General features: G+C 41.7%; 1 protein-coding gene across 1 annotated transcript in view; it reads right to left on the bottom strand.

Moving 5' to 3' along the window:
- The window catches only part of LOC126094474 (bumetanide-sensitive sodium-(potassium)-chloride cotransporter-like), a 618436-nt gene that overhangs the window by 185876 nt on the left and 408521 nt on the right, over window positions 1–24039 (bottom strand). The window contains 2 exon segments of the mRNA XM_049908865.1: window positions 10621–10716; window positions 17362–17437. Coding sequence (XP_049764822.1) covers window positions 10621–10716; window positions 17362–17437 — 172 coding nt within the window.

The following is a 24039-nucleotide window of genomic DNA, read 5'->3' as shown; positions in this document are numbered from 1 at the left end:
CTGGAGAGTGGTAAGTTCGTAATCCTTGCTTTCAATTACGTCTATAGACAATTAATAGTTTAGAAGGCGACTTAAGATTTTTAGAACATTTACTACCTTACAACTGTTAAAAGTAATTAAGCGAGTTGGGAACTTAAGAGCTTTCTGACATAACGTGCATTTCAGGAAGAAAGAAGCAAAGATTATGTTACGTGAGTGAGTCACCTTCAACATTCCATTCTTTGCTTCACATCAATATTACGACTGCAAGTAACGAAGTTACACAATCCGTGAGAGTTCTTTGGCATGCGTTACTTTAACGTGTATAGCATATATCAACAACGAACGCTCAGTCGAAATAAACCTGCACTGAATGATTACAGGGCATCGTAACGAGCCCAAGGGTCCGGTTTTACATACTCCTGTATCACACGTACTAGTACATAGTTAGAACAGCACAAAATCCTTAAATTCCTTCTTCCACGTGCCACGTCGGTTTATCGTTTCTGGTACTAATGTACTGATGAGTTGAGGATGAGTTTACGCGTAGGTGAATAAGTGTAATTTTGGGTATTTCCTGTATTTACGTAACCCTGCCCCCTTTATTGATGTGTACATAAATGTCTGCCCAAGTTACCAGAATGTTATTACCAAGAAATGTATTTGATGTATTTTTTTTTTAAATTTCTGGTCAGAAAGGATAGCCCGACTGATGCAGACAAATCTAAAACTAATAATACGTGGATATTCTGTTTAACAAGGAGCGAAAATGGAAACATGTTGAAGTTAACTTGCGAAATAAAATTGTTACCATATTTCGACCTTGTTGCTATGCGCAGCATTTTCTCGAAGTTGATGTGATAATTGGGAAGATGATACGCAGTGGTTTCATAGACCTTTATCCATAATTCGGATCACGTGTTATGTACTCTTCTTAAAATTGAAAAGTAGGTCAAGCTATAAAAGTATGTGGGACACATCAGTCACAATGCAATGCACTGACGCTGAACTGGAAGTATTATGCAATATTTAACCTCCATTTTCTTGGAATTCCGTGCAGACTAGCCAGTTAAAGACAGATGATGGCCTCGTAAGCTGAAAACCGGTTAATGGAATAAATTAATAGTGCAGAACTTCCACAATTTTATACTTTTCGTTTATAATTTAAAAGACATTGGTTCCTAGCAAGTTGTACTCATGCTAAACACATACCGTGTACACCAAGAACCTCCGACAGCTACTTGTCTTGATGAAATTATAAAATTATCGTTGGGTGCCTTCCATAAGTGAATCTTGAAGAGAGTGTAAATAATGAATCCTTTAAGAAATTTGACCTCATCTGTCTCCTAATACCTTTCTCAAGCGCTTAATTTTGTTCATGAGTTCCAAGGATTTTCTGCTCTCATTCTCTTTCCGTTGGCTTTCGAACGATATATTTGTATTACGAACTTCGTCAAGGCTGTACTTTCTCTGACGTTGACCACTTTTGAAAAATCATGACATCTTTAACACGGACTTGAGTGCAAAAGCTGATATAAAAGATGCGACGAAAACAATCTTATGGAAGTATAACAAAATTCTGTGTACTGAGAGGCGCATGCTAATGTGCAGTACTTGAGACCAATTACCAAAGGGCCTGAGAGACTGTAGACAGCTTACCAGTTACTGGTCACTAATATCTACGCCGTAAGCTGAAAGGTAGCTTACCCTTCCAATCAACAAATCCAATCTCTGCTCTTACTGGTAAGTATGCAGGATAACGGTCACGTTTGACTGTAGAAAATAGCTTCGATTACTTTCCCCATTATTCGTCGACTTTGCAAAGTTTCCATATGCACAACTTTAGCTGTCGAAACAAACTGGAAGCTACTCAAACATTTATGAAATGCGCTATTTCTCGCATGGTTTTCGCACTTGAAACTCACTGGTGAGCCGCCGTCAATTCACGTGCAAAACTTCTCGGCGCTTCCTTGGAACTGCTTCAACTGATTTGCGAGACAAGCGCTAAATCCACGAATCAACGCGGTCAAAATATACCTAAATGTTTGTGGAGAAAAAACAGGCTCATATTTTATCCATAACGTTGTTTATTTCTGCAACTTGAGCATAAACGACGACATTTGACAGCCTTGTGAGCCGCTGACGGAGTTCGGCGTAGGTACATAAAACATACTACGTTGAGGAATGAGATTTTGAAGAAGACTGGCACTGTACTAGTGATTGCAACTTAAGAACACTGTCGCGGTGGTAGAGTGGAAACTGCAGGATCTGTTCATAATCACACTGTTAATGTTCTGTAAAATCCCCGCCTCTGTCGGGAAATTTTCGCTCTAACGATTAAATTACATCAAGAGAAATCTGACGTATCCCTGTTTCTTTATCAGGATCATTTCGAAATACGGCTGATAGCTTAATTCTGAATTTTATAGCCTTACTAAGAGGACAGAAGTAGAACGGAATGGTTGCTACAAAACAGAAGAACAACGTGATGCAAGTAAAATGTAACGTTTTCAGTGCTCATTTTTCAGACTTGGGGTAACTAGTACAACATTTTCTGTGCAGAACATTAAGTTGCCGATCGATGCTTGAAGAAAACATATATAACACAGGTAACAATGACCCATCCAGCCGGCTGCTGTGACCGAGCGGTTCCAGGCGCTTCAGTCCGGAACCGCGCTGCTGCTACGGTCGCAGGCTCGAATCCTGCCTCGAGCATGGATGTGTGTGATGTCCTTAGGTTAGTTAGGTTTAAGTAATTCTAAGTCTAGGGGACTGATAACCTCAGATGTTAAGTCCCATAGAGCTTAGAACCATTTGAACCATTTTTGAACTATCCAGACTGATCGCGGCCGTTATTATGTACAAGTATAAACAGTTATACCCAAATGCCTCTATATGTTTTTTTCTCTATGAATGAAAACGTCTTTTTCATAATTGAAGTGATCTGGAGGATTCATGCGCGACTCACTAAAACTACAGGTAGCAATCTTATACTCCGCACTCGCAACAAACGCTTCGATCACTTCCATTTTGAATCACATATTTTTCTGACGTGTTTCTTGACGCGGTAACTTTATAGACACAGTATTGTGCGATTTCGTGAAGCGAGTAATTCAACTTCGCAAAACCGCTAATTGTTTTGCTCCAATGTTGTTAACAGTATCTAAAGTCCACCACTTGTGCGATTTCGTGAAGCGAGTAATTCAACTTCGCAAAACCGCTAATTGTTTTGCTCCAATGTTGTTAACAGTATCTAAAGTCCACCACTTCTGCAAGATAGTAGAGTATCACTGAGAGTAAAAAAAAAAATGTGTCTGGATTCATAAAATTCAGAAAAGATGGCGTATGTAACGTCGATGTTATTTTAGATTTGACTCTTACTTCGTTCCGCATATTCGTTTCTCGATCTAGATATTTGATGTACAGAAGGCAAAAGAAAAATTCATTTTCAACAATACTTAGATTTTAGGTTTTCTTACGTCCCCTTTTCACCCAATACATCACTGCTTTTTCTTTACTTGACGAGACAATTTTAATTCCTGACTTTTCTTTCGGGGTGATATATTAATGCAATATGTTCTTATCACTCGTTAATTCGTCAGTAAGCTATACTATCTCCAATTTCTTCCCCATTGATAGATTTTCAGTCTGTAATATCGATTGTTTCAATCGTTTCTAATCATATTTGTGCCCTATTTAAACGTTCATCCGACAGTTTCACCCCCGCTTCGCACTTCACATGGTCTTCATTCTTGTGTACGGGTGTTGGCTTCAGCGGGCGTCAGTTATGTATCTCTATAAAAAGTAGTGAAACATTCAGTCTGTTCCCCATCATCTGTATTGTGAGATGGAATGCGCAAATAAATTTAGTGCTTGGACGATGATCAAAATGGTGCGTTTGCTGAATTTTTCAAAAATTAAAAGACAGGACTGCAAAATACGAATATTAGCTTCAGTTTTGAACAAAACCTGTTCAATGAGCGCTGCGCCGATAATTAGGAGACCGCACTTCCACGATCACATGAACTACCATCGGCGTAACATTAGCTAACGAATCCAGATGTATCCACCTCTTAATTAAACGAAAAGGTGAATGGGGAAAATACTCGTTTTCGTGAGTTTTTTTAGACATTTTACAGCTTGTATAGGCTGCTGAATTTCGGCATGTGGATTTTAAGTTACGTTAACTCCGAGAGTGGGAAAAAAGCACAATTCGTCTCGACACGTGAGTTCGGACTAAACCTTTGTGAGCCATATGTACTCGGCGAGGAAATTAACGCCACAATTTTCTATTTTAGTGTCTAATACTGAACTGTACTGCACAAAGATACGATGGTGGTTCTATAGTTCTGGAGAGCTGAGTCTCGTTCACGTCTTTTACGAGATTTCACTTAATCGATTCTTACAAAATCTTCTAAATTATGCTTGAAATCAAGTACATATTCCGTATCTTTTGAACTCCTAAAGTTGTTGATTTTAAGGGAGAAATAGCTTCTTCGATATCACATTAAAAATATTTTCTCTTGCAATGGTACTCCATTGTATCTATTTCGCCACCGCATTGGCACATTCAACCAGCTCCTACATTACAGGACCTACATCATATTTTGTCAGAATGCTGAAACTGTTTCACACTTGTACGCGTAGAGGCCATTTCTGGAGACGCTTATTGAGACAGTTGGAGAATAAATGTTAAAATATCGGCTCAAACACTTATTTACAACCGAGCGAGGTGGCGCAGTGGTTAGCACACTGGACTCGCATTCGGGAGGACGACGGTTCAATCCCGTCTCCGGCCATCCTGATTTAGGTTTTCCGTGATTTCCCTAAATCGTTTCAGGCAAATGGCGGGATGGTTCCTTTGAAAGGGCACGGCCGATTTCCTTCCCAATCCTTCCCTAACCCGAGCTTGCGCTGCGTCTCCAATGACCTCGTTGTCGACGGGACGTTAAACACTAACCACCACCACCACTTATTTACAGTGTAAAATCTCTCAAATTTACGTGCTTCGAAGGTCGGGCTTTCATCATAAGAATAATCTTACAAAAATCTCTAAATGTTACTAGTATAAAACATGAACAACATCAATAAAACTAATAATCAAATAACGTGGCTACCTCCCTTACAGTTCTGTCCTGTCAAGATGTATATTCAGATCACCGTCAACGTATAAAATATACCAATCAGCCAGAACATTATGACCGCCAACCTACTACCCGTCCAGGCATAGCAGCTTCACATGGTGAGGAATTACTGCTAGTCAGACACACGCACAGTGTTTGTAGTATCAGTGAGCGTGCTGTCCGTGTCTAGAATGGGGAAGGTCTGAGTTTGGCCGAAGGCATACTGTGATGTCCCGGAGTCTCGGCACGAGCATTTCGGAAACTGCAGGATGTGCTGGATATCCTATGGTGAAACCAAGGCAAATCCACGTCCAGAAGTCGTGGGGCTGGGCAGACACCCCTCATTACAGGTGTTGGACGTCGTAGGCTGGGCACATTGGTAAAAGGGGACAGGCGGCGGACTGTGGCGGAACTGACTTTAGTGCTGGGCAGAGTCCAACTGTGTCTGAACACACAGTGCACCGAACGCTCCTAACGACGGGTTTCCGCAGCCGGACGACTCACGCATGTGCCACTGTTAACACCACGACATCGTCAACTACGACTGAAATGGGCACGTGACCGTCGGCACTGGATGTTAGCGCAGTGGCAGAGCGTTGCATGGTCTGATGAATCCAGATACCTTCTTAATCATGCCGATGGCAGGGCACGAATCCGTCGTCTTCCAGGGGAACAGCTCTTTGATACGTGTACTGCGAGACGGAGATAAGCTGGCGGCGGCTCCATTATGCTCTGGAGAACATTCAAGTGAGCCTCCATGGACATAGTGGAGCTCGTGCAAGGTCCATGACGGCCAAAGAGTATCGCACACTGTTTGTAAACAATGTATACCCCTTCGCGACGATCACGTCTCCCAACAGTAGTGGCATTTTTCAACAAGATAATGCGCCATTCGCAAGGCCAGGAGTGTGATGGAGTGGTTCGAGGAACACAGTGGTGAGTTTCAGTTGATGTTCTGCCTCCCCAAATCTAAAAAATCGAACACATCTGGGATGCGACTGAATTCGGCGTCAGAGTTTATGGCCACCCTCCCCGGAATTTATGAGTATTAGGTGACTTCTTGTGTAGATGTGGTGCCAGCTCCCTCCAGCGACCTACCAAGGCCTTATCGCTTCCATGCCACGACACGTTGCCACTGTTATCTGTGCCAAAGGTGCACATACCAGCTATTAGGTAGGTGGTCATAATGCTCTGGTCGATGGATGCAGATTAAAATGGAATTCCATATGTGCTGGGCATTGGCGGCACCAGCCCTATGCTAACACAACCCGTGTATCATCCTTAACATCACACCCCACAGGCAGACACAGAACAAGTTTCTGGCAGCTCCCGCCGATGGGGGGGGGGGGGGGAGGGGGGACGGGTCCCACTAGAAATACGGGTCCCACAATGAACTTGTGATGTCACACCATGGTGATCTTAAGAATAAACCTGATGTAAACATTACGCCATGTATTCTTCCGCGTTTGCTTGAATCTCATTGGATTTCGTTTCACGGGGAGCGAAGCCCAGCTGTGACCAGTACAGTCAAGTACGATCATAAGGACACGTTTTATGCTGTGTTACACGCACAAGACTGAGCGATAATGCTGGACAACAGCTTTACCGGCGCATTAAACTTGGACAGCGCTGGCCAGCGAGCGGTCCAACTAACATGAAATGACGTGAGCAGTTGCAGGTCAGAAGTAAAACGAGACAGGCAAAGAAACGATATAGCTTCGAATGTCATTCAATTTTTAAAGAGAATGAAATAATATTCGGAGAAACTCCAGCAATATAGCGCGATTCTGAGGTGACCAGACGGAAAGCATAAAATGCACTCATTCTCACCTGTCATAGTATTCTAATTACAAACAAAAGTGATGAAAATTTCTAACTTAAACATAGGGTAATTTTTCTGAACGAGCTGTGTGTAATGCAAAAGCATATTGCAGGGATTTCACCGTACTGTTGAATACTGAAGCCACTGAATGTATTAAGTACAGTCAGTCGTCTGGTAATCTCTTAGCTCCTTCCTTATCCGAGCCGGCCAGAGTGGCCGAGCGGTTCTAGGCGCTACAATCTGGAACCGCGCGACGGCTACGGTCGCAGGTTCGAATCCTGCCTCGGGCATGGATGTGTGTGATGTCCTTAGGTTAGTTAGGTTTAAGTATTTCTAAGTTCTAGGGGACTGATGACCTCGGCAGTTAAGTCCCATAGTGCTCAGAGCCATTTGAACCATTTGAACCTTATCCGACCTGAGAAATACATTTCAGTTCTGGAAATGTCACCTGCTACGTTGATAACGAGCCTGTCAACAACAAAATCCACGACGCCAACCAGGCGCCACATTTTCTCTTCTTCTTTTATGACGAGCCCTTGTATATGCGGCCAGCGTTCGGCAGTGACGTGTGAAAAAGCTGCGTGCGTTAGTTCCAGCACGCCTGGCATCTTAACAGTCTTGTTACTTCTCGGGGCAAATCCCGTACCTTGGCTCCAGATCAATTCTGTTGGGTTCATATTATAATGGTACAGTAGGAAATATAAAAATGCAACGTTTGTATGACGTAATCGATACTGCGAAAATGATTGTTTTTCATGTTTCTACGATACTTATCTACCTCTGTCGTATAAAACGATGGACATAGTCCAAATAAAGATTTTGTTTTTCATTTTTATCTTAAAAAATAAATTGTTAAGTTTTCTTAATTTAAGCAACTTTTATGAACAATCTTTCATAAAACATCGATAATTAAGAATTTGTATTTGAAATGAAAACAGAAATTTCGCGTCCAATATATAATTAGAAACAAGAAGAGGTGCGTTACTCATAAAAAAATGATGATGAGTTTTATAATTATACGTACTTTAAATTGAACTAGAAAAAAATGACGCAGGGGAGATTCAAACCAAAGAACGATTAATTGTATGTGGTTAACATTCCATAACGCTACCAATTGCGGTATATGTACGATGTGCGGTAATTTATCAATTGTATTACATACAATGGCTCGGAAAACTTCAAAGCCGATTATCTCCGTAAATTTATGAAAAACATTAAGAACAGCCTATTTTTTGGCACTTTTTAAGTGTATTCCACACGCGTGTTTCACTACGGAAGCAGCCTCAGCCATTTTCACGGAACAGAAAGCAGCCTCAGCCATTTTCATACCGTTCATTAACAAAAAATGGTTCAAACGGCTCTGAGCAGTATGAGACTTCTGAGGTCATCAGTTACTTACCCCTAACTAACCTAAGGACATCACACACATCCATGCCCAAGGCAGGATTCGAACCTGCGACTATAGCGGTCGCGCGGTTGCGGACCGTAGCGCCTAGAACCGCTCGGCCACCCCGACCGGCGTTCATTAACAGGGCGACAATCAGAGCACAAAGCTGCAGAGGCTGTAACTGCACACGATTTTTGAAATAAAAACTACGTAGCTAAAGGTTGAATAAAAGACCTGCCGTATCACGTACTGTGATATACGCGCCATGGCGTGCTTTTTTCTCTTGGGCCTTTGGGAAGATTGGGAAGAAGGGGAGGGGGGGGGGGCTTTGAGTAACATTAGGTGACGCGTGGAGCCGACGCCACGTTTGAAATGTCGCTCCCACCTCCACACAAGCTTTAAGCAATCGTATTGCTTCCGCCCCGTATCCACAGCCCGCCTTATGTCTTACCAAGTGTGTATCCCTGATCTCGGGTTAAAATTGTTGCAATTTATTGTAATCTCGACCGCCTCCTACATGACGGAATTCTTACATGAACATGCCTGGGCTAAGACTATAATCTTTAAAACTGTATTTTGCGTTCGTCCGGTCGGCAGTGTTCAACCAAGTCCGACTTCTCATTTCCTTTTCCCTGATACGGCACATGTGCTCAGCATAAAGCTCAGAGACAGTGCGAATTGTCTGAATTCTGTATATTTAATCATGCATGCCATCGTGAAAGACTCTGTGGACATCTGTCTCGCATGACAATGAGCCCTTATAGGATTTTGTAAGATTAATAATTAGTACTATTTCGGACGGCATAGTGGGATAATCCTAGCAGAGTATTTTTCTCTATATGGCTTAAAACACATCCCTTATCGCATTCTTGAGTGTTGTTCATATATAAGTGTGTTTTTTCATGTCCAAACGACTGAGGAAATCGAATCAGTGCAAGGAAAAGTATTGCGATTTATTATGGGTTTGTATCGTTGGTTGAAGAAGGTACTCAGCGTAGCTCTAGGGAAGACTTTAGAGGGAAAATGCTGTTTATCAAGTATTTGCGTACTTTAAAAGTTCTAACAGTCCACGAGTGCGGTTGATAATAACTCTCCATACATTCGTAATACCCAAGAATCACACTAGCAAGATTTCAGAGAATAGGACAATGTAGCGGACTGTGAAACCAATCTCCCTCAGAATGGACAAAGGAGGCATGTAGAGAGGTAAAAAGAGTATATTTTGCAGTCTAGTACCTAGTCTAATCATGATATAGTCCACCTGAAATTTTCGCGAATCTCATGATCTCTTCGAAATAGCTTATTACGTATTTCTATTAATCTCTCACTTTGCTCGTATATGCTCATCACCACCTTGGGACGTGTGCTTGTAAAGTTTCAAAATTTTGGTCGGTAATTGTCCTGGGGAGTTTGGTGGCCGGCGGCAGTGTTTAAATTCAGAAGAGTGTTCCTGGAGTCACTATGTAGCACTTCTGGGCGCTTGGGGTGTCTTATTGTCCTGCTGGAATTGCCCAAGTCCGACGGAATGCACAATGGATATGAATGGATGCAGGTGATTACACAGGTTGCTTACGTACGTGTCACTTGTCAGAGTCGTATCTAGACGTATCAGGGGGACCCATATTACACTAACTGTATACGCCCCACACCATTAGAGATCCTCCACAAGCTTGAATAGTTCCCTGATGATATGCAGAGTCCGTGGATTCATGAGGTTGTCTCCACACCTGTACACATCCATCCCCACGATACAATTTGAAACGAGGTTTGTCCAATTTTTCGTTGAATGGTTCGCACGCTGACACTCATTGATGGCCCAGAATTGAAATCTGCAGCAGTTTGCTAAAGGGTTGCACTTCTGTCACGTTGAACGATTCTCTTCAGTCGTCATTGGTCCAGTTCTTGCAGGATCTTTTTCCGGGCACAGCGATGTCGGAGATTCGATGTTTTACCGGGTTCCTGATATTGACGGAACATTCGAGAAATGGTCGTACGGAAAAATCCCCACTTCAACGCAGCCTCGGAGATGCTGCCGTGTGCCGACTATAACACCACATTCAAACTCACTTAAACTTGACAACCTGCCATCGTAGCAGCAGTAACCGATCTAACAACTGCAAAATATTGGGAGTAACACAAATAGTGCTTTTAGACTTCTTTCAAACCGAAGAAGCTTCCAATTGCGTAGCAGGGCTTTATACCATCTGGTAGCAAAGACATGCATATAAAATAAGCTCATAATTCATGCACAGTACCAAACGCATAATTTTATTTACAGCTTGTTGTCCGTGTCACTGTGATTTGCTTACCTCCTTTTATCTGTCCATTGGTACAGACCGCCGACATTGAGATAGTGGTTAATAACGTAACAAAGTTTGCTACGACTATCACACCAACTCCTTCCCCTGGAAAAAAAAATCATCTCAGACTACATGATATATGTAACAATTCATGACGTCAATTAATTGAGATGTCTCATACACATGAGGTGTAAGTTTTCCAGTATGGAAGGAGTACAGTGTGCTACACAAAAGTAAGAGATAAAAAAACACTGCAACAAAAGAAGTGTAACAATAGAAAGGACTATCACGAATAATTAGGCAGACGAAAATAAAAATGCATGGCGTTGACTATTTACTATTCAAGATTAAATTACTTTTAATGTGTTATTCTTTTTTACAGAATTTAAAAAGTAAACATTGTTTACAATTTTAATTAATAGACAGTACTTCTGCGGTCATCTTAATTATATTGACGATTTTGTACCTGAACCACAAATCAATTCAAGATGTAATTGTTTTCTTTCTTTTCTTTTTTCAAGTAACATAACACATTTAAGTGAGAAAGCCGATCTTCTTCCTCTTTTAAAATGTGATAATCCTTGATGAGCCTGTGGCTAATAATAATAATAACTTGTATGGAGTGAGAAACAGGATACTAATCACATTATCAATTTGAAAAGACGCTTTACGTGCTGATCGTTACTGAACAATGAACAAGTAATTACGGTTCATAATGTACTACAAATGATAACATTACGCATCGTTTTGTAGGATTTCATATGTTAGTGTTAACGCTGGCATTTTTTTCCGAGTTAAAAGTTCAGTCGTCAGAAGTCACGGAAAGGACTGTCCCACTTGATGATGTGCCTTGTATGACCCCGAATCTGAACAAAGTGTGACAGACATGTGTAGTGAACATAGCAGCATATCACGATTTTTGAACGTGAAACCATAATCGGTGCAAGACGGCGACTACAGAGAAACTGGGTTTTCCTAGTCCAACAGTGTGTAGGGTGGATCTTTAATTTCTCAAATACAGTATTCCTACACCCATAAGCTGTTCAGTAGGCAGTACAGTTGAAGACAAATGGACATCTCTAAAAAGGTTAATCACAGAAGTTGTAAAGGAAAACACACATACAAAGAAGATAATTGCGAAGAAACCATGGGTAACACAAGAAATACTTCAGTTGATCGATTAATGAAGGAAGTACGAAAACGTTCAGGGAAATTCAGGAACACAGAAATAGAAGTCGCTGTGGAACGAAATAAATAGGAAGTGCAGGGAGGCCAAGACGAAATGGCTGCATGAAAAATGTGAAGAAATAAAAAAAGAAATGATATTCGGAAGGGCTGACTCAGCATATAGGAACGTCAAAACATCCTTCAGTGAAATTAAAAGCAAGGATGGTAAAATTAAGAGCGCAAGGCGAATTCCACTGCTAAATCCAGAGGAGAGAGTGGATAGATGGAAAGAGTACACTGAAGGTCTCTGTGAGAGGGACGTTTTGTCTAATGTGATGGAAGAAGAAACAGGGGTCAACAGGGAAGAGATTGGGGATGCATATTAGATTCAGCGTTTAAAAGAACATTGGAGGACTTAAGATGCAATAAATAACATTCCATCAGAATTTCTTAAATCATTGGGAGAATGGCAACAAAGGTTACTATTCACGTTGGTGTGTAAAATGTATGAGTCTGGCGATATAGTATCTGACTTTCGGAAAAATATGATCCACACCACTTCGAAGACTGCAATAGTTGACAAGTGCGAGAATTATCGCACAATCAAGTTCACAGCTCATGCATCCAAGTTACTGACAAAAATAATATACAGAAAAGTGGAAAAGGAAATTGAGGATGTGTTAGATGACGATTAAGAAAGGTAAAGGCACCAGAGAGGCAATTCTGACGTTATGGTTGGTAATGGTAGCAAGGCTAGAGAAAAATCAAGACACGTTCATAGGATTTGTAGACCTGGAAAAAGCGTTCGACAATGCAAAATGGTGCAATATGTTCGGAATTCTGAGGAAAATAGGGGTGAGCTATGGAGAGAGACGATTAATATACGCAAGAGCCAAGAGGGAATAATAGGAGTGCTCGGATTAAAAAGGGATGTAAGACAGGGATGTAGTCTTTCGCCCTACTGTTCAATCTGTACATCGAAGAAGCAATGATGGAAATAAAAGAAAGGTTCAGGAGTTGGATTAAATATGATCAGCTGATGACATTGCTGTCCTGAGTGAAAATGAAGGAGACCTACATGATCTGGTGAATGGAATGGTCTAATGAGTACAGAATAAGGGTTGAGAGTAAATCAAAGAAAGACGAAAGTAATGAGAAGCTGCAGAAATGAGAACAGAGAGAAACTTAACGTCAGGATTGATGGTCATGAAGGAGAAGGAATTCTGCTATCTAGGCAACAAAATAACAGATGATGAACGGAGCAAGAAGGGCATCAAAAGCAGATTAGCACTGGTGAAAAGGGCATTCCTGGCCAAGAGGAGTCTACTATTATCAAACATAGTTCTTAATCTGGGAAATAAATTTCTGAGAATGTGCGCTTGGAGACAGCAAGGACTGAGGGAAAACCAGAACAGAAGAGAATCGAGGCATTTGAGATGTGGTGTTGCAGACGAATGTTATCTGTTAAGACATCAGCGAATGACTTCCGTGGTACTAGAGAGAGCTGTAGAGGTCAAAAACGGTAGAGGAACACAGATATTGGAATACACGCACAAATGATTGAGGACGTAGGTTGCAAGTGCTACTCTGAGATGAAGAGGTTAATACAGGAGAGGAATTCGTGGCGGGCAGCATCAAACAAGTCAGAAGATTGATTATCCCCCCCCCCCCGCCAAAAAAGAGACTCCCGCACTGATGAAAGGCGCCATTCCGCTTCCTTTTAGCCACAGGGGTAATCGACTATCTATTGTGAATCAGGTCACCGCCGATATGAATGTTGAGCGTCACGAAATACGAGGGCAGTTCAATTAGTAATGCAACACATTTTTTTCTGAAACACGGGTTGTTTTATTCAGCATTGAAATACACCAGGTTATTCCCCAATCTTTTAGCTACACAACACCATTTTTCAACGTAATCTCCATTCAATGCTACGGCCTTACGCCACCTTGAAATGAGGGCCTGTATGCCTGCACGGTACCATTCCACTGGTCGATGTCGGAGCCAACGTCGTACTGCATCAATAACTTCTTCGTCATCTGCGTAGTGCCTCCCACGAATTGCGTCCTTCATTGGGCCAAACATATGGAAATCCGACGGTGCGAGATCGGGGCTGTAGGGTGCATGAGGAAGAACAGTCCACTGAAGTTTTGTGAGCTCCTCTCGGGTGCGAAGACTTGTGTGAGGTCTTGCGTTGTCATGAAGAAGGAGAAGTTCATTCAGATTTTTGTGCCTACGAACACGCTGAAGTCGTTTCTTCAATTTCTGAAGAGTAGCACAATACACTTCAGAGTTGATCGTTTGACCATGGGGAAGGACATCGAACAGAATAACCCCTTCAGCGTCCCAGAAGACTGTAACCATGACTTTACCGGCTGAGGGTATGGCTTTAAAGTTTTTCTTGGTAGGGGAGTGGGTGTGGCGCCACTCCATTGATTGCCGTTTTGTTTCAGGTTCGAAGTGATGAACCCATGTTTCATCGCCTGTAACAATCTTTGACAAGAAATTGTCACCCTCAGCCACATGACGAGCAAGCAATTCCGCACAGACGGTTCTCCTTTGCTCTTTATGGTGTTCGGTTAGACAACGAGGGACCCATCGGGAACAAACCTTTGAATATCCCAACTGGTGAACAATTGTGACAGCACTACCAACAGAGATGTCAAGTTGAGCACTGAGTTGTTGATGGTGATCCGTCGATCATCTCGAACAAGTGTGTTCGCACGCTCCGCCATTGCAGGAGTCACAGCTGTGCACGGCCGGCCCGCACGCGGGAGATCAGACAGTCTTGCTTGACCTTGCGGCGATGATGACACACGCTTTGCCCAACGACTCACCGTGCTTTTGTCCACTGCCAGATCACCGTAGACATTCTGCAAACGCCTATGAATATCTGAGATGCCCTGGTTTTCCGCCAAAAGAAACTCGATCACTGCCCGTTGTTTGCAACGCACATCCGTTACAGACGCCATTTTAACAGCTCCGTACAGCGCTGCCACCTGTCAGAAGTCAATGAAACTATACGAGACAAAGCGGGAATGTTTGAAAATATTCCACAAGAAATTTCCGGTTTCTTCAACCAAAATTGGCCGAGAAAAAAAATGTGTTGCATTACTTATTGAACTGCCCTCGTAGTTTCTACCTCTCCGCAGTGTAACATGAAATGTGAACGTGAGACACTGTACACGGTGATTCGTCCATCGGATGGCGATGTTAAACTCGTTGTCCATCTTGGTGCTATTCGAGAGGAGTAGGCTGTGTGATATGTCTTACAACATCCCTTATCATCTCCAACATGAACACATCACTACACTCCATGCACACAATTATAGTTGTCTACACTTAACAGACGCACTTACACACACCACTCCGATACTTCACAAAGGAAAGGTGCCTGTGGTCGTAAAGGATAAGGGAAAACTTTCCAATTAGGTGGCCGAGCCTGCCTTTCGGTGTCTCCCAGCTTTTTATGCCAGACGACTTTGCTTTTTCCACCAGGCACCACACAGACCTCAGCAGCAGTGCGGAAACTCGCTAATAACATCTCAACAAGCACCTTCCCACGATCTTTTCACAGTCAGAGAATTTAGAAGTAAAATTAGAAACAAAGTTACTTTAGTCCATAATGACACTATTATTTTTCTGTCGTGTAAGAACATTCCGTTTCGTTGGTAGCTCTGACTTTATAAACGTCTGTAAGCACTCCAATGCTTCTCCAGGTGTATTTGTACATACAGCATGTGTAGGAGTGATCGTTTCAGTGTTGCGTTCGCAATGGAACGCCCACGCCTAAAAGTGAATTAAATTAGCACTGCCGTAGACAGCCTGCAACCAGGATTAACATGTAAGTCCCCAAGTTGTGATAATACTCTAAATCAGGACTGGTGCTTGGAATCTGATCGTAGGGAAAGTAGAACAGTTAGATACTGTAAAAGTATTTATTATAAAAAGCAACGCTAAAAAATGCAAATTGAGCAGGTATTGACATAGAACAGTAACTCATACTCATTAATCGAAATTTAAGATCGGTAAAACATCTGTGACTTGACTCGAAATCGCGCCCCTTTTTATTCGGTGGAAATACTAAGTGGTTAACACTGATTAGAACTGAATTTAAGAAAGCCTCTACCCTAAATGGCACTGCCAGTAAAGATCTCAGAGGTCCAGCAAACTGAAATTAACACATTTACTATTAAATATTCTATATTTGACGAGATGTGGTGCGTATCACCGAATTCACTGCTGGGAAGAGCAGTTCTGCTGCGCCGATCTGGTCAGCACTGACGGCCGTCGTGCAGACGAAGTGGGTTGTTTAGCCGGCTACAAAGACGAAGTGAAATAGCGGCTGTAAACTCCTAGGGTTGGCCTCCGTCTCCACAAGAAGCACAGATTCGATTCTCTGCTCATACAGAAACGAATGCTTCTGCTCCTAGTGGCGAAATCAGCACTTTACGGAATCTAATAGTGAGACTGTTCACTGGCACCGTGCCAGCGATGTCTCATAGCGCTCTCAAGCGATGTGTGTCCTGTCGACATCCCTGTGCCCAGTCGGCTCCGGATTAGAGAAAAACCTCGCTACGTTTGCAAGCGCTCTCCATGCGGCCAGTTGTAATACCCATTACAAACGGAATGGATCCCATCCTACGAGTGACAAAGTTGCCGACCAACCTCTTTCGCTCATACTCAGTTCAGAAAAAGGTTCTAGAACTTTCTCTAGATCCTCCTCCGGCTACAAATTCAGCCAGTCAGACTCATTTCTCCGCCCTGTTGTGGGAATACAGCTTGTCATCTTGCGTCATAATTTTCGTTTACATTAGCCCACGCCTGTGTCAGGTGTCCCCCGTACATTCCTTTGTGCTAACAAGGCTGGTGGCGACGCTTAGAAGAACCATCTATACGATCTTACGCTTTCAGCAATTCCCTCGCCCCTAAATATTTTTAGCAACGACACGGATCACCACGAGTAGCCCATTTCGCTGGCTTCTGCACAGGGTGCGGGCCTAGGCAGTAAATGCGTCTATTGTACTATTGTTTTGAGACCCATAAAAATGATCCTACCATCAGCGCTATCTCCCTTGGCCTATGTCTCTTTGGAAGACTGTGGACGCCCTTGACTTCACCTTGCTGTCAGAGCCACTGCGAAATTACTTTCCAAGCAAGCAACTCTACAGAAATGTTAGTATGAGGCTACCCTGTATCAACCAATAAATGATTAATAATTCGATAACCTCACCTAAAATGCGATCCCATACTAAGTAAATATAAATTACGTATTTTCAAAAATTTTCGTGAACGGTGGCAAAATCGTGCTACCATACAGCACTAAAGTTGAAATTAGAACAATCAGTGAACAACTGAACTGACTTAGGAAAAACATGTAGTGGTTCTTTATTAGTGTGTTTTCGTGGGTTCAAAGGGACAAATCCTCAATGTAGCTTTGCTTAACTAATAACATGACTCAGTTTCAGACAGCGAAGACTTAGTTGCCGCAAAATGCTATCTAAGATGCACTGTAAGAAGACTACTTGACGTGAAGTATGTTAATAAACTTCACCACAGTTGTGAATAATTAATTTGACTCACCTATGCCGGCCTGTCCCACGACCCAAGAAAGTCGCAGGAATAGCATTACACCCCAGATGTTGAGCAGGCATCGCATCTGAAAACATGAAAAATAAATGTATACTTCTGCACTTTCCTGTGCTTAGGTAAACAGCAAAGCCGATCTATCTTCATTTAATACTCAGTGAGGACCTACTTCAATTATTAAATGTAATGCTTAGACAACCACGATAGTCTCGATAACTGGACATGAAACTATTCTTTAGGGTAAGAATGGACAACTCTTCTTAATGTTGTTGTTGTTTTCACTGAAAACTGGTTTGCAGAGCTCCATCGTAGCCTACCCTGCATAAGTCACTTCATCTCTGCATGAGTTTTACAACCTAGATCCTTTCCATCCTTCTTACTGCATTCGATCATTTGACTGACTCCAGCACTTACTCACCTCCGCAATTCCCTCTATTATCAAAATAAATAATCTTTCATGCCTCAGTACGCGTCTCATCAATGCATACCTTATTTCTGTCAAGTTGCATATTACAGATCTTCGTACGTAAACATCCATGTGGCCCAAATGTTTACGTGTTTATGGTGCTGTACATTGTCCCTATCTGAAAACTTAGAAAAGTGTTGAATATTGCTTACTATTCGGCGAAATACGAACTTCTTCAAAAGCAGCCAACAGTGCTACAAGGGAATTAGCGGTTTAAATAACTATAACATTAACTAAACTCTTATAATAGAAAGTTGTTCACGTTGTTTTAATTTTCTGATAGATCCTATTACAGTAAAGTAAACATTGAGAGAGATCCATTAGATCCAGCTTATTTATCTTTCGGCTAATTTTTTTGTCTCCGTTGTTTTTCTGAGTTACGATCTTCTCGGAAGGAAGTGTGTCGCTTCTCTGCTTTATTGTATTATTGGTAATCATGCACGTGAGTCATTCTCATAGCCTTGTCCTATCAGTTAACCTATGGTGTGTGGCTGAAACCAGTGAATGTGACTCTTCCGGTAGTAGCCGCTGTCTACTACTGTAGTTTTGCCAATAGCTGTCTTGTAAGTAAAAAGGTAGAGAGGTCTAGCTAGGTCATCAGGACAGGTACATAGCAGGTAGAAAGAGTTGGTTGACAGATAACTATTGTATGCACCCTTGGTGGATATCCTCACCACAAGCTTAGATGAAGGGGATACTAGTTTGGCCTGTGCGAATACGCAGTGCTGTGCTGTCTCGTCAGTGAGGCAGTCCTCCAATGGAGATATTTGAATTATTTAGTGTGTGAATTATAAACATTACCACTTCAGTACTCTTGGTAATCAGGGGTAAACATGCCAGTTATTGGCAGAGTAATTATGTGGGGGGATTTAACATTATCCTTCAGTTTTTGGTAGGGAATTCCTTGTGTGTGAGTGAGTTAGGCTCCACGTGTGGACTAAGACAAAGAGACTTTATATTCCTAGATAGGTTTTGCAGTGTGGAATTAATTTATTAAATGTAATTGCGAAAAGCGTGAGTGTGAATTTTAAGTTAATCACGTGTTTTCGGAACTTGGAATTCGGTGGATTTGTGCAGTGACACTGCCACGTGGACAGTGGTAGAAGGTGTCTATTCCTTGTTATTTTCAGTAAATGTATGCACTTTAAGTGCATGAGTGTTATCCGTAATATATTCGAAATTTATACAACGTGTCCCGGTTAAATATATAAAAAAACGAAATGTAATAATTCGAGACGTTGTTGAGATATTTATTGTCGGTTTGCTTCTATAAGTATGATAACTGAAAGTGTTTTCTGTGTTTACTTGCGACAGTTGATACCGCATGCGAATGCGCGCTCTGCTTTGGACTCCAGAAAAGAAGGTGTTCTATGTGCTTTCTCTCGCGGAGCTAAAGTATATTACACCGGAACAACGTCGTTTTCGGTGTGCGTATGGACTGCGACCATGTTTCCACTTACGTAACAATCAAGAAATGGGACAAGCGGCTTCGAGAAATTAGGAATTTGCTTTCGCTGTCGCATTCGCTTTCGACCACGCCAAGTACGCATTTCCAGAGGGTACTGTTGAATTAATCCATGCGTTCTTCCAGTGGAGACCTCGTAAGTCAACCCAACAATCAAGTAGGCAGTTATAGTTACCAAGTTTGATAGTACACAGTGCCGTCCATAAAACAACTGCAGCTTCATCACCGAATCTAGCCTTAGGATAGGCCGCGATGGAAGGCACCCGCAGAAACAATTGTGGCAAAAATGGATGAAAACGAGGCATTTTTCGATTTCGTCTGTTTCTCGGACGAGGCTACATTCAACACGTCTGGCACAGTAAACATACACAACAGGCGCAGAAGTGGAACTAACTCCCTACTGAATGATAGAGTGCGAACTTGGCTCTCCGAAAGTGAATGTATGGAGGAAATTGTTGAAGGACAGGGTCTACGTCTTCTCGGGACCTACAGTTAATGCAACAACGTTCGTAAACATGATGGAACTGTATGCTGTGTCACAACTTCTTCGTGACGTGATTTTTCAACGACAGTGTTGCTCTTGGATCACGAGTTTCCAGATCACTGGATTGGGAGAAATGCCATTGATTGCTTGGTCCCCGTAGATACCCAGACATTAAGTCGCTTGATTTTTTTCTGCGCGAGTTCATCAAGAATCAAATGTACCAGACACCAGCTTGTGATCTGTCAGATCTGCGCCATCGCTTTCGTGCAGCTGTCGCAAATGTTACTCCTGCAACGTTGCAAAACACTAGGAAGGAAGTGGAATACAGATTAAATGGCTGTCGCGCCACTAATAGTGCGCACATCGAGGTGTATTAGGCCTTTAAAAAAAAGTGTTGAGTTACCATACTTATAGACACATACTGTCAATAAACGTCTGTTATTTCTCAGGTTATTACATTTTACGTTATTATATGTTTAAACGAGACACTCTGTAGTCAGTTTTTCTTTCGTAAACTGATGCTTTTTCAGTGTGTGAGCCTGGGTGTTCTCAGGCACGCTTGTTCCGGGTAAAGTGTGTAGCAGTCCCTTATTAATCAGTGATCTCAATTTGCGCAATAGAATGAATAGTTACGTGGCCAAATTGTTTTTAAGGTTCTGGAATTGTGTAACATACTTCTTAGTGGATTTTCGCAGTTTGTGGAACTTCCTCAATTTCAGTACGTTCCAAAATGTACATAAGCGGTCAGTGTTCGTGAATCATTTGTGCACATCACTAAATTTCTGTAGATGTTAACAAAGTTGTAATGGGGTTTTTCCCTGTATGTATGGTGCCATGTGCGACCACGTGTTGTTCAGAGTACGTTGTATTTCATCTCTCTGCTAAGGAATCTCTCTTCTGAGTAGGCATTGTGCGCTCAAAGTGGCATTGATAGTGGTAAGGGGCGTTTCTTTCAATTTCTTGCGGTATGCATGAATGAAAGATCGATTTCCTAGTTCACGTACCTTTATGTTATTCCAGCTACGCTGTATCATTTGTTAGTTCAGTGTACTGATAAATTTCATTTAACTTTTGTGTGAAACAGAGGCAATACCAATGCATTATACTGTTAAATGCAATTTTTGCTATCTACGCTTAGTCCATGTCTAAAATAAATTGTTCAATAAATTATTTGTATCGTATTGTAAGTAGGCTGTTTAGATTTTTATATGAGTAATGCCACGTAGCGCTCTATATGAAAATCACTGGCTGTGCTGTGTGCAGTATGTGGCTAGTTTGCATTGTTGTCTGCCATTGTTGTCATGAACTGCTATAACTGGATGTGAACAGCGCGTAGCGTTGCGCAGTTGGAGGTGAGCCGCCAGCAGTGGTGGATGCGGGGAGGGAGATGGCGGAGTTTCGAAGTTTGTAATACTGGATATCATATATTAAGACTATTAAGGTAAATACATTGTTTGTTCTCTATTAAAATCTTTCATTTGCTAACTATCCCTATCAGTAGTTAGTGCCTTCCGTAGTTTGAATCTTTTATTTAGCTGGCAGTAGTGGCGCTCGCTGTATTGCAGTAGTTCGAGTAATGAAGATTTTTGTGAGGTAAGTGATTTGTGAAAGGTATAGATTAAAGTTAGTCAGGGCCATTCTTTTGTAGGGAATTTTGAAAGTCAGATTGCGTTGCGCTAAAAATATTGTGTGTCAGTTTAAGCTCAGTCATGTATAATTGTTCTAAGGGGACGTTTCATATGTCGACCCTTAGCCTAGGATACCTCACTGGAATCTTCTGATTTTTTCTTGTAGTTTGTGTATTTAGTGTAGCTTTTGTTTATTGCTAGCGCGTAATTGTAGAGAGAATCTCCTTTGTAGTTGCAGTCTTTCATTGTTGTACTGTAAAACAGTTGTGGCATGCATGTAGATTTGCACCAACTATTTCGCAGCTGCGCTTGTAATTAACTACATATTATTTTCAGTGCTATGTTAATGTGTTCTCTTATTTTTGCTATTCAAATTGTGCTTTTCTGTGTTATCGTGTGAAATATTGTGACAATAATGGCGTGTGAAAAACGTAACACTCGGCTCCAAAGTAAACTGAGAAATGACAGTGAAGACGAAAGCAGTGTGTTGGCCCCACCATGTAATGAATTAACTAATATTCAAAGTAGTAATTTGGTAACTGTGCATAGGGAAATGGAGCGGGCGTCAGACAATGGCGTAGGCAGTGAAACAGGTAGTGAACAGGGAAGCATTATCGATCGATCGGTCGGCAACAGCTCGCCTCAGGAATCCGAAATGATAGGACACAATTTTGCAAATACTGTAGATTCAGGTTTTGCGTCCTCACCGTTTTCTCAAATGAGTCAAGACACATTTTCCGCTTGTCAAAATGTGAATGTTGCCGGTGCAAATTCACTGCCGAAAAGCACTGAGGAACATGTTTCAGACACCAGTGCATTGTTATTACAGTTAATGCAACAAATGGGACAAAGGCTACAAAAGTTAGACACAACGCTTGAACAAAATCAGAAACAAATGGGACAAAATCTTCAAAAGTTAGACACAATGGAACAAAATCTTCAAAAGTTAGACACAATGGAACAACACCAGAAACAAACACAGCAACAGTTACACACAATGGAACAAAATCAGAGACAAACACAGCAAAAGCTTCAAAAGTTAGACACCACGCTTGAACAAACACGTGAAGATTTAACTACTGAGTTACATAACATTGAATCGAAATGTCAAAAAGTCTGTAATGACGTAAAAACACAAATTTGTGAGCATTTCCAACCTATTTTTTCGCGCCATGAAAATGCGTTACAGAATCACGAAGTAGCCATAAAAGAACTGCAAACTATTGTTCATGAAAATCATGAGACCTTGCAAGCTAAAATGGACTTAGTTGCATCTACCGATTCGGTTACGCAACTTGCAAAAACTCAGGAAAACTTAAAGGACACAGAAGATACTCTGAAAATTGGTTCAGAAAGACACATGGAGGAAATTAGTTCATTATCAGAGAAAGTAGCCGAACTTTCGGATCAGGTCACTAACTTATCTACAAAGGTAGATGATGATCTGAATGACACAAGACCTGTAGCCTTCACTGACACAGAAGAGTATGAACAAATTAGGAAATTCAAACAAAATCAGAATCAAATTAATACGCAACACCAAAGAGAAATCCGGGAAGTACAAGATCAGCTGACACAGGTGATACAAGACTTACATATTTCAGAGGACACACGTGCTCCAACACGGGAAGAGGAACTTAGAAATACGGTAAAGCCACAAAATAATAACACAGGGCATTTCGGTAATTATGAAAGGAATTGGCAAGGTACACCGAATTTTGAGATGGAACCGCCAACACGACGTAACAATGACCGATATGCTACTCGCCGACACGATGATTTTGACTATAAGCTGTTCATTACTACACGTAAATTCAAAACGTTTAAGAATTCTGCCAACGACATTCATCCACAAGCGTGGCTCCATCAATTCTCTCATTGTTTCCCTCCCAACTGGTCATTGGAACACAGGTTAGAATTTATGTGTGGCTACTTAGAGAATGAACCAGGTGTAAGAATGCGATCGGTCATTCACGATTGTCACAGTGAAGGAGAATTTTATCATGCCTTCCTCTCAGCATATTGGTCTCAAGCTACACAAGACCGAGTAAAACATAGCATCATAATGATGAAACACTTCTAACAATCTGAATTTTCCAGTCTTGTGAAATATTTTGAAGACATGTTGCACAAGAATCAATACCTGTCAAACCCATACAGCCCCTCAGAACTCATCCGCATTTGCTTAATCAAACTGCCTGAACATTTACGACATATTATTTTAGCAGGACGTTACAAAGACGACATTGAAGCATTTCAGGGACTGTTACAAGAATTAGAAATTGACACAGACAGTCGCGGAATGCGAAAACAGGAAAACAATCACTACAGGTCACATCCATCACAATTCCGTGACGACAGAAATGATAACTGGACGCGACAAGGCTATTCTCACCACACAAATCGTGACCAAAATAGACACAACCCGTATGACAACCGTTGGCAGAGTAGTCATAATTACAGGGAAAGATCACCTCTCCGCAGTAATGACTATCACAGAGACAATCAGAGAAACAGACAATATGGGAACCAAAATAATTATTATCAAGGGAGACAGAATAACTTTAGACGCAACGGTCCAGCGCGCAGTTACGACTCAGGGAGAAATTCTCCACCACGTGACCGACAA

This window comes from Schistocerca cancellata, chromosome 8, assembly GCF_023864275.1.
Source record: "Schistocerca cancellata isolate TAMUIC-IGC-003103 chromosome 8, iqSchCanc2.1, whole genome shotgun sequence".
Classification (NCBI taxonomy): Eukaryota; Metazoa; Arthropoda; class Insecta; order Orthoptera; family Acrididae; genus Schistocerca; species Schistocerca cancellata.
The sequence above is the reverse complement of the archived record's forward strand: the minus strand, read 5'-3'. Positions and strand labels throughout refer to the sequence as shown.